Genomic DNA, 11,857 nt, shown 5'->3' on the forward strand with positions numbered 1-11,857 from the left:
ATCAGTTTCGGTCCGATAGTTAACCCAATTAGACAGGAAGAAAAACATTGAAAAATGACACTTTTGGATTTCAAGTCTGACTTCTTGGAAGGAAAACATGTAAAACCAGATTTGGTTTTAGTTTTTTTTTTCTAGTTATCAACTTAAAAGCTGTTGTTTTTGAGCCATTTTTGTGACCTCTGACCTCTGTTTTTTTAGGTGCCACGGCTTCTGCCAGAAAGGAGGTCATCCGCAACAAGATCCGTGCCATTGGGAAGATGGCCCGGGTATTCTCTGTGCTCAGGTAATCAAACATGCCCAACCTCAGCGCTGCAGGGTGCAAAAAGATTTCATTCTTAAGCGCCCCAGTAGTTTCCTCAGTAGTTTCCTCCTGTTTTGTTTTTATTTCTTTTTACTGAAAGCTTATCAAACTATCCAACAACCAAGAACTTTGTTTACTCTTCTCCTGCCAACATCAGTTAGAGAGAGGAAGGGAAATGAATCAAGGCGGCAGCGTTTTCCTGCTGTAAATCTGTCGCTGCTGTGTTTACGCTGAAGTTTGAACCTCAGACAGTTTTAGATGAACAGCCAATCAGACGGACAGGAAGAGGCAGGAGGAGACAGGAAGCTGCGATACTCACAGCAGCAGAAGAAGAAGAAGAAGAAGTCTGATGGTCAGAGGAGGAGAGGAGCGAAACGAGGATTGGTTCCTCAACCATCCATCCATCCATTTTTCATCCATCCATCATGAATTTAAAAAATTGTCAATCTTGAATCTTAGATTTTATGAATTTTTCCATAAACTCAGACTTGAACTTTTGGGCCATGGTCATGAAAGAGCGCCAGGCCCATAGTAGAACATGTTGGTGGCAGCATTATGCTGTGGGGTTTAATTTCTTCAGCTGGAAGATAGTTTCTCTCTTTCTTTGTTGATCTGATGAAGCTCTTCGTCTCTCCGACTCCAAATAACAGAAAAGTCAAACGAGTCCAGATCTGGACCAGACAGCGGGTCCTCGGGTCGGCTCCTTTACTGAACACTGAGCTCAGGTGTGACGCCTGCTCTCCTGTGTGTTTCAGAGAGGAGAGTGAGAGCGTGCTCACGCTGAAGGGGCTGACCCCGACTGGCATGCTGCCGAGCGGAGTGCTGTCCGGCGGCAAAGAGAAGCTGCAGAACGGTAAGACCGTGACCTCCGACCCCCTGACCTGGTCTCAGGACCAACAGAAGAACCCTAACCAGGCGCCAGCTCAGTATTGGAATATCATGTTATAAGTTTAACTGTAGCTTCTCTGAGTTAGTTAAAGAGAATTAAAAGCTGTAATCTTCTCTCCCACCAGCTACATTCAGCATATTTTCTTTGGTTTCGTTGTTTTCTTCTTGAATGTGTCCTCTCTTAACGTCCGGCGTTACTGCTTCTGTTTTTCAGTCCCTGTTTGCTCACTTCCACTGGTTTTACTCAAATATTACCCATGTGTTTTCTTTCTCCTCTTTCTCTCTGGAAACTGCAGGTACATTCGGTTGTTGTGCAAGTATTTCTCTGTGTTTTGTCTTCAGATGTTCTGTCTTTGGATTTATGTTCACTCTCAGGTTCACAAACTTTCTCTGCAGGCTTTAAGAAGCTTTACGTATAAGAAATCAAAACTAAAATTTTAAGATTATCTATCTTCATAGATAAAGTAAAAATTACCTCTTTCTCAACTTAAAAGCAGATTTTTGTATATCTACAGCCTCATTGTCCCTCTAGAAAAAACACTAAAAACCAATAAAACACATTTATACAATAATTCATTAGTTTAATCTTACTATTGAAAATGAAAATGATAAATTTGACCTTAAGAAATAATTATTGTTCTCAGATGTTTTTTTATGTAGAATTGAAATATACATTTATCAGTCGTTAAGCAAATTTTTTTGTTTGGCTCTTTGAACTTTGAAAACATTTAGCGCAGTTAGCTTCCACTAAACTAATTTTTCTGGATAGATTCTAAAGCGCTAATTTACTTGGATGTTTACAAGTAAACTTTATGAAACTTAAAGTTGAATACATTTTGATATCTGCTGCAGTACTTGTTATCGACTTTTAGGAATTCTTCAAGTAGCTGGTCAGTTACATTCATGCTCTTATTTTGAAACCGTGTGAGCAGTTTCCTCTCCTCATGTTCTCCCCCTGTGAGGCAATGCAGGAAATTACAGGTTTTCTCTACCCAGAATGCATCAGTATTTATTTTTGTATCACATCTTATGGTTGTTTTGGAGTCCTTTGTTTTATTTAAATATTTGGTTAAGATAAATTAACTTTGCGAGATTACTAATTAAATGTTTCTGAACTTTTTAGGCCATCTAAAACAAATTAAAGTATAAATAAACCATTCTTCAGTCATTTAGGTTTCTATAGGGATTTTTAGAGTTGTAATTTCTTTTTCTACAGTAAATGTTCTCAAACTAAGGCTTTGGATTTTTTCCAGAAACATCAGTGTGAAATATGCTACTGCATACATATTTACTATAGTTGCTGATGACATTTTAATAAATCATCTCTTACAATAATATCTTTAGACAGGCTCTTCCTCCCTATTTAACGAGGATGTGTAAAAACATCAGATTCATCAGGGCTCTCCCCTCATTTAGCTGATCACCTGTGATTTTCCATTTCAACCACGTTTTATTTGTGTTGTTGGTTTAGTTCGAGCTCATCCTCTTGGAGCTTTGTGCTGTTTTCTCATGTCTGTAAACCTCAGCGTTCCTCCTTTATGTTGTATTTTATTTAAATGTGTAACTCCAAGGGTGACGGTTAGTAATCGGTAAGTGGCTGGAAGGTTTTCTTCACACTCAGCCAGTGATTTTGATATTTAGCATCAAAGGAGGCTGAACCTGTGTATTATCCTGTTGTGTCCATCTGATCCAGTTCTTCATTTGTTTCCAATATTTCTAATCACATTTCTAGCAGAAACAAATGATTTTCCAACATTTTTGTGTCATATTTTCTCTAAGGATTTTTTTTTTTTTTACATTCATTCGTTTGACACTTTTTCTTGAACTTTAACCCTTTCTCCATGATATTTGCTGCCACTTCTGCTCCTCCTCTTCCTCCCTTTTTGCTAACATCCTCGTATTCTTTTGTCATGAAATGTGGAGATGCCGTTAACCTTTTGTTGTCGTTATTGGCTGTCTTTGCTGCTCATTGACTTGTTCCTGGGACACAATGACCTCCTCCTGCTCACCTCTCTCGTTCATTTTGCAACCCCCCTCTTCTTCTCTTCAGCTACTATTGAAGCTATTGAGGCTGACGAAGGTAAATGGGTCTAGCCGCCCTCTTCTGTTGCTTTTTCATGGCAATAGACAGTCGGTGGGGAGGGAGGGAGGGAGGGCGGGTTTTGGCCGGGTTCTTCCATTCATCTCGCTGGTGCTTGAGTAGAGCTGTGGCGTAGTTTAGAGCAAGAAGTAAGTACGTTAGATCATGTGGTCGAACGTTTTAAAGGGGGACCAGCTTTTCATAGCAGAGATTTCATGATCACAGATTGTCACTGTGATTTATTGTTGTCGTTGTTTTTCTTTTTTGTTTGTTTGTTTGTTTTTAATTAATCGGGTGAGCGCAAAGCAAAAAGACAAGACACCACTGCAGAGTTTGTGACTGAAAATGTTTGCTTCACATTTCAGAAGAATTGCCAAATGACGTTTATTTTCGAAACGCTGGTTAGCGAGAAAACTGCCAGACATAGTTGCACTTGAAGGAACTCATTTTTCACCCTCACAAAATGTGGAAGGTGTGAATATGTGGGTATTATCAGGTCCTCTGGAAGCGCTAGCGTGAATTTCTGCTGCCTGGAAAACACAGTGGCTCCTTAAAAACTGATTTTGTGCATTAATTATTGCTTTCTTGTGATAAACACAACCAAATAAATGCTTAGGGATTTCAGACATACCCTATAAATTAGGGTTTTTGTTCAAAGAAAAGAGCGCTAGTAAAGTCAGAGAAATTGCAATCAATTACAGAACTGTGCAGAAGTTTTAAATCGCAACAAATGTCTGTATTTTCTTTCCACACTGCCAGACATTCTTGTAATTATTTAAAATGTGCTTGACCAACATTTCCTCTGGCTTTCTGAGTTTCTCTTTTGACTTTAGCTGCTTCTTCTTTTTCATTAATTTTCAACCCATTTCAGTGTCAACCCAAATAATGCTAGTTTTGTTTGTAGTAGTGGAAAATAAAACAAAGAGACTGCGTTTACTTTCATAGATTTTACTCACTATTCTCACTTTTCTGTGTTGCTACTCAGTTTTTAATATATTCCTAGTTTTTAAAAACAGTTTTCTGTTTTTAATACAATAAATAATTCTTCCCTGTGGTTCCATATTTCACATTATTATCCATTTAATGTGGTGCTTTTCTAATTTCAAGTTAAAAAAAAAGTGCATTTGAAAAAGAGTAGAAAAGCTAATAATTAATTTATTTCACACTCTGAAGCGGAGTTTCCAACTCCAGATTCTCCTGCAACCTTTGGATGCATCCCTGCTCCAACGTACCTGAATCGAATGGCTGAATTGCCTCCCATTTATTTGATCCAGGTGTGTTGGAGCAGGGATGCAAACAAACGACTGCTGGACAGAGACATTTAGTCCCCTGATCTAGCGGATGTTCTGGACTATCATAGGACCAAATTCTTCTCAAGAGCCCTTCACGTCCAAACGAGTGGTGAAAATGGGAGAGAAAAAATAATTAAAAGGAAAAAATCAAGTCCCGATAAAAAAAAAACCTGAGAATTGATGGTTTAATTGTCAACAGGAGACAAAAAAACAGACAAAGTCTAAAGAAAAACCCCAAAGAAGTGTCTTAATGACGCCTACAGAAGTGTTGATCAACAGCATTTTTGATGTTTACAAGCATGTCTGTCTTTTTGGAAAACTTTTGCACAACACTATAAAATAAACGCCAAGTCACATTTCCTCTGATGGAGACTCAGTTTCATCGTCTACCTCTTGCGCTGCCCTCACACAAACTTATGAAATCTTGCTATGAAAGCCTCTTAGTGTTTCGTCCCCTTTGAAACGGCTGAAGCAGTTGTGCATTGTTGTTGCTGTTGCATTTATCCTCTAATTGCTTCCGAGCTAAAAACCCAAAGCTCCAGGGGAGAAATCTGCATTAGACTCTCCCTTTTTGAAAAGAATAACAAACTGTTACCTGCATCGCTTTTCCTTGGTTTGCGCAAGAACAACCTCAACTGCGAGCTAAATAGTAGTGCGCCCAGCTGCTATTTACGTCGAACCTGTTGGGTACTTCCTCTTGAACCCCACAGAGGACAATCCACTGTAGTGTCCAGACTCTTCTTTGCTTCTCTCTCTCTCCATGTCGGTCTCCTGTGGCCCTGCTGTGTCGTGTTTCCTTCCTGTGAGCTGCTAATAACTTGTGTGTGACCTGTGCTATGCAGCAACACAACTACGCTACCCATCATGCCCTTCTTGTAGAATATGACGCCCCTGCTTCCTCGTCTTAACAGAGGGTCATCTTTTGTTTCTTTTGCGTCATTTAAAGAGGCTTTATGAGAGGTGGAAGTGATTAAACGTGAAAGTTTTTGCTCCATTTAGGCCTGGTGGTGACTTCCATCCCTCATAGCTCCTGGTAAATCCTAATTGCTGCATGCTCCAAGCAGACGTAGCAAGTCGTTAGCACCGTCAAGTGTCTGTAGTGTTTCAGTCTCAACATGGTTTCTATTCTGTGGTAGTGTCTCAGTGGACTCCACTCTATTATTTTTTGTTTTCCCCTCCTCCCTTCGTTCGTTCTTTATTTTTCTGTGTCTCTGATCATTGTCTTCTCTCCCTTTCAAACTGTGATGTGACGACAGGGCGATCTGGATGTTTGGGGTCCTCGGGCTTTGTCTTAGAGCCGTGTTTTCTTTTTTTATACTACCTGAAAACACAAGACTTGCCACGAAACAGAACAAAAAAACAAAAAAAGAAAGAAAAACAGCAGTGCAACATGTTCTACGAACTTCAGATTTTCTTTGTAAAGCATGTTTTGGTGGTAAAGTGAAAACCTGTTGACCCTGATGCCAGCAGCCCCTTGTTATAGATTTAGAAGGACCGTTTGATCCTTTTGTCAAAACCTGTTCCTCTCTTCTCATCTGGTAAATGATGTTAAGGTGATGTCCTGTTAAATAAAATGAGGTTAAGGATGGTATATGTTTTTACAACACATTTAAGCAGTTTTAATTATGCGGAAGGTTATTGAAATGTTGTAAAACAACAGTTTTGGTAAACGTAGCTATAATTTTTTCTGGATAGAGTTACATGAGAAGCTAGTTTGTTAAAAAAAACACACCATATAAAGTCACAGGAGCAACAGTAAAACATGCAGGTTTAGCTGTTGCTACGTTACATAGCACTCATTTTAATGCTCCTATTCACTTTGAATTGTTCTGCACAAATTCAAGTCATAAAGTGATTCATTTTAGTAAAATCCAATTATGCCCTGCAAAAACACAAACTCTTCCCAAGTATTTTGGTCTAATTTATATTGCAAATTAATTGTTTTGAAAAAAGTCAAAATTATAAATAACCTTTTAGCAAAATACGGGAGCTTAATGTTGAATTATTGACTAGTTCTACTGGCACATTATTTCACTTGTAACATTGGAAAAAAAGTCTTGCTATAAGTGAAACAATTTACCAGTGCGACTTGTAGCTTTTTTAAAATTAATATTAGAGAATCATTGATTTAAAGCATTCTGCTATAATGTGCTAAAATGTTACTTGTAAGTTAGTTCTGTCTTATTTCAAGCGTAATAAGATGTTTACACTAAAAACTGGATAGAAATACTTGGATGTTTCTGCATTGTATAGTCCAATTTGATTCAAACTGTAATGTAAATTACGAAGATAAACAGTTAATGTGTAACTTGAGAACTTCCTATAGGAAATAAAAACAAATAAATGGCAGTAATCACTGAGTCAATGGCCTTTTCATTCAGAGAGAGGAAAAGAAATCAAAGAAGCACTGGCGAGTCCGGTGTACTTTCTAATAGAAAAAGCAAAGATAATGTCAGCAGCAGCTTCTTCATTGGCTCCATCAAGGAAACAAACATGGCTGCACACAGAATCGCTGGACTGTTTGCTCTTTCTACGGAAAAGCAAATGTGTAATTGAAAGAAAAATAATTTCTATTGCAGTTTGCAAAATAAACCAATTTTGATAAAATACCTCATTTGATAAAACCTTTTTATCAAAAAATAAAATTAACGTGTTTCCATTAAGCATATTTATTTTCGAAATGTTAAATTGTGACAATGGAAACGCAGCCTGAGGAAATGGCAGCATAAACACAGAGGTCAGGTCAGGTCAGGAAAGATTTAGAGATTTATGAATAATTTCTCATGTAACTTTACCCAAGAAGGTGAACATGAACATTTTTGTAAAGGTGACTTTAGGACTATCACCCTGTGCTCATTATTAGCGCAAGGTTTGGCTTTAGTTTTATTTTTTTGTTTGTTTTGGACAAACTCTTGTTTTGATTTCCAGTCTTCAAGCTTACAAACCAAATCAGCTACTTTTATGATTCTCACAGTTTCATTCCTCCCCTTTTTAAAACCGCCTCTGATTTCCTCGTCTTTTCCACTTTTCTTCCCCTCCACGTCTCGACAGCCATCAAAGGCTTCTCCCCTCAGCACAAGATCACCAGCTTCGAGGAGGCCAAGGGTCTGGACCGCATCAACGAGAGGATGCCGCCGCGGCGGGACGCGCTGCCCTCGGACGCCAGCCTCAACTCGCTCAACCGGGCCCTGTCCTCGGAGACCAACGGCACGGACTCCAAGGGGAGCACCAGCGCCGGCAGCGGAGGCAGCATCCAGTGAAGGCCGGCAGCAGCAGCAGGCGCCGCCTCGGCCCGCGGGGCTACCTGGCCCCCAGCCTCACCACGGCCCACCACTGCACAGGAGGCGCAGGGGGGTGAAGGGGAGGAGGAGGAGGAGGAACGTTGGGGGGGCTGCAGTGTGGATGGGGGAGGCAGCTGTGGCTGAAACTTGGGGGGGTCATCTCACTTGCTCTAGTCTTTTAAAATGCCTTCATAATATTAGTTCCTAGTCAAATCCTCTAAGTTATTTGCTGGGTCACATTTCCGAGCGGTCAGCCCGGCCGCGCTTCACATCACAGTCCGTCAGAGAGAAACAGGGAAGAGAGAGAAACCGTAGAGTTTGTGTGTTTTTTTTTTTTCTTAAACGACCCTTTTTCTCATTTACACCGAAACGGAAAGTCGTGTAACTTCTTACTAACTATTGTACGTTTACAAGAACACAGCACTAAAAAAGGAAAAAAAAAAAAAGAGAGACAGGGACAGAACATGAGAAAGGCGATGTTTTTAAAGATATGAGGGTGTACAAACTAAATAAGGACTATTTATTGATGACTTTTGTTTTTGCTACTCTTATAAAATAGCTCTGAAATTAATTAGGCAGTCTTAAAAATATATTTAAAAAAAAAAGAATGTTGCAATGTTGTCAAAATGCCAAATAATGGAACGTTTTATGGTTTTTGTACATATTCTGCTTACCTCAGGTTCTTTTGGTGTGTGCTTGAACCTGATTTTTCTGTATAATGGTTAAATAACTCGGTAATTAATACCTATTTTCTTGAGTTTCATAACTGGAATTTACACTTACCTATCTATCATCTGCAGATATGTTTATTTTTTGTCTCTATCTGAACGGTGGGGACTTGGGGTGGGGGGGGTATTTTATTTGTTGTTGTTTTTTTGTTTTTTTTTTTGTTTTTTTTGTGGCTTGCTGGAATTGAGTGTTAAATTTTTCTCTTTTTAAGTATTGCGAACAAAGTAAAAATAGAGAACCTATATTGTGTAAGAAAAAAAGACAAAAAAAAAAACGGAGTATGATAATAAAGTGTCTGCCTATGCATGTTTTATAAAAAATCAAAAGGAATTAGAAAACCTGAATACCTTGGCTGTGGAGGCCTGTTTTGAGATATATTGCGCTTTAGTGAACATATACTGGAAACGTATACTTGCATACTTTGAATTAACACCAAGACGCTCTATGCCTTTGACTCTCCTTTTGTTTTGTAATTGAAGCATTTCATTGTCGAAGATGGATGAGAAATCCTATTTTTAACCTGCGCTTGTGAGTGCATACAGTCCAGTTAAGCATGTTTGACAATTCTCGTGGGGTGTGTGGTCACATGTGGATCTCCCAAAAAAAAAAAAAATGCATGATTAGCTGTTTGTGTCCTATAAAAGGTGAAAATCAGTTTTTTTTGTTTTAAGTTTTGTTTTTGTTTTTTTTTGTGCCACAGAAAGTGTAATTTGATTCCTCTTATAATCTTATTTGGAACTTTGCTTTGTATATCAGTTACAGGTTTGATACTGCTCAATACTTTAAGATGAAACAACAACAAAAATATATATATACATATATACATATACTTAGATCTTTTTTAAAGAACTGCTTTAAGTGCCCAAGTAATTCACTACACGACATGAAGCCTTGCTTTTTGTAATTTAACTCCGAAAACTGTTGGCTGATGATGATGATGATGATGATGATGAGGCATGCACTTGCAACTATGAGAAGTATTTTATATAACTGTTCAATAAAAATGTGCATGAATTTCAACATGAAATGAAACCCGTGTTGTGTGTGAGTGTATATGAACTCTTAAGATGTTTGTTTTAAGTAGAGTTTCCAGGTCAATTTAAAGTATGGGAGAACATTGGTGTCAAATCATTAGTTTGGTAAATTTGTCCTTAGGTATAACAATTTAATAATCTTTATCTAAAGGTTTTGTTTTATGTTTAAAACACACCAAAACATACAAGTTCATCTTGATAACACAGAGTATTACTGTAATACTAAAGGTATTTGTCAGTATTTCAATACAAAATGTGCAACATTTTATACTATACAGATTTAGTACATTCACTCAATTAAGTTCTTTCTCTTAATTTTGATGGCTATTGCTTAACGCTAAGGAAAACATTCAGAAAATTTCAACTTTACACCTTAGAACATTTCAGCTGTGAGCTTCATTCACAAAAACTGAACCTTATGAACACTTTTAATCCCACATACTTGTTCAATACATGGACATATTGACCAAATGAAGCTGATAGCTCAAGTTCCCTAAAAGGAGTTTGTTAAAAGTTTGACATGTCTGAAACGTCAGAAACAACCAAAAATATCCTTTTAACCAAAAATGATCAACTTCCTGTTGGGTTAAAGACTTTTCTTTCTTGTTTCAGAGGGTTCTGAGTATGTACCAATTTTCAACTCTTTAGCCTATGTGACGTTAGCATAGCCGCCGATGATGGCGGATAAACGGCTCTCCTGTAATGGTAAGTTTTGTCACCATCATTAGCATATTTAGCAGTGGGGGCCAGAGGTTGCCTGACAGAGCTAAGACTTCCTCCTGGATCTGATTGGTTGTTTTGGGGAGTTTTTTTTTTACCATTTAGCAACAACAGTAATAGCACTGGGAGAAGGTGGTGAAGATCTTTTCACAGATTATCTGTTTCATAATATACTGTAAGGACATGGGGACAGTTTTAACAAATATGGAAAAGCCTTTTTAATATTTTAAAGTTATATACCCCAGTTTTAATAATCACCTTCAGCTCGCTCGCATTGTTAGCTGTGACGTCAACCAACGTCTCCATAGTTTCTCTGCAGATCTCTGCGCTGTCTTTGAACTTGATAAAACACTGTGGACCAATATCACCAGTGCTGGACCTCAATAAACTTATGTGTTTTTTCCACTCTTCCTCCAGGCTTCAAACCTTGACCAAATAGAAAAAAAATAAAAAAAATTTCTCCTTAGTCGAGTTATTAAGGTTAATGAATCACTAACACAAGAGATGTGGCAGTTGTAGTATCAGCAAACTATATTTAAAAAAAAATCAAATGTATGAGACGACTGATCAAATTTCAAGCTTGAATTACGCTGTTGAGAAGCAATTTGCTCATGAACTACAACCCAAAGTCAATGGGATGAATGTGCTTCTGAAAGATTTTAATAGAAAACTTTATGTCTTTGGTTTCCGGTTGTGATGAGTATTAAGATGCATAATTAACATTTTGAAGCAGGACCTGTAAACACGTGTCCCAGGAGATCCTCTGGTAGCTCTCGCTCTCCAAAGCAAACACCTTCCTCATTGTGAAGCTGACAATCGGTCCACACATTCTCTTTGTCTTGCTGCAAACCTCGCTCTTTTAAAATATAGATCCCCAAAAAACAGGATGTGAGCGTTCACTTCCTCTGATTCGAGTATTGTGCATTGAACAAAGCCAAAAAAAAATAAAACCTGAGAAATTGAACTCCTCTTTACGTCACGGATAGACCGCCGTATTACTTAGGTTTTTCCCTTTTGCATAAGATAGACTTGTTTGGGGGAGAACAGGAGTGAGGTGTGTGAAAGTATTTGAGTGAAGGAACAGATATTTGTGATTCTTGCATGGTGGTAAGGTTGTGCATTCTTGGCTTTGTCTTCCACGTTTAATCAAAGAAGTCACAGAGGTTGATGGGGAGGAAGCACCTTTGTTGAGAACCTGCCAGAGAGCAATTTCCCCTCTAGCAAGTCGACACCTACAGTATTTATTCAGTTCAGACAAACGGTGCAAAACAAGGGGGAAAAAAACAAATCAACACAAACCACAGGTAAGGACATGAGCAGATGATGGGTGAGTTGGTTTGATAGTCAAGGTTTCTGAATATTTTCCTTCCACATCCTTTTCTAGGCTCAGTTTTCACAGATTGTGTTTTCATTGCTGCTTGTAACGAACAAGCTACTGCTACTTCGTCAAACAGTCCACAGAATATCGTAGCAAAAGTCTTCTGGGTTGTTGACATTTTTTTATTCAGCCGACATGAAGTTGCACCAGGGAT

At 38.3% G+C, this 11,857-nt stretch overlaps 1 protein-coding gene across 3 annotated transcripts in view; it reads left to right on the top strand.

Moving 5' to 3' along the window:
- Positions 1-9,603, top strand: part of LOC102218689 (serine/threonine-protein phosphatase 2B catalytic subunit alpha isoform) — a 104,271-nt gene extending 94,668 nt beyond the window's left edge. The window contains exons 11-14 of one of the 3 annotated variants that reach the window (XR_002753838.1): positions 199-283; positions 1,057-1,154; positions 1,486-3,269; positions 7,613-7,682. Coding sequence is in view for 2 of the 3 variants with exons in the window: in XM_023346284.1 (XP_023202052.1) it covers positions 199-283; positions 1,057-1,154; positions 3,240-3,269; positions 7,613-7,821 (422 nt within the window). In the remaining variant the exon portion in view is untranslated. Of the gene's footprint in view, positions 1-198; positions 284-1,056; positions 1,155-1,485; positions 3,270-7,612 lie in introns of all 3 variants that reach the window. The other 2 variants (XM_023346284.1, XM_023346285.1) reach the window with 2 other exon arrangements.
- Positions 9,604-11,857: the final 2,254 nt, after the last annotated feature.

This window comes from Xiphophorus maculatus, chromosome 14 (genome assembly GCF_002775205.1).
Source record: "Xiphophorus maculatus strain JP 163 A chromosome 14, X_maculatus-5.0-male, whole genome shotgun sequence".
In the NCBI taxonomy this organism is placed as follows: domain Eukaryota; kingdom Metazoa; phylum Chordata; class Actinopteri; order Cyprinodontiformes; family Poeciliidae; genus Xiphophorus; species Xiphophorus maculatus.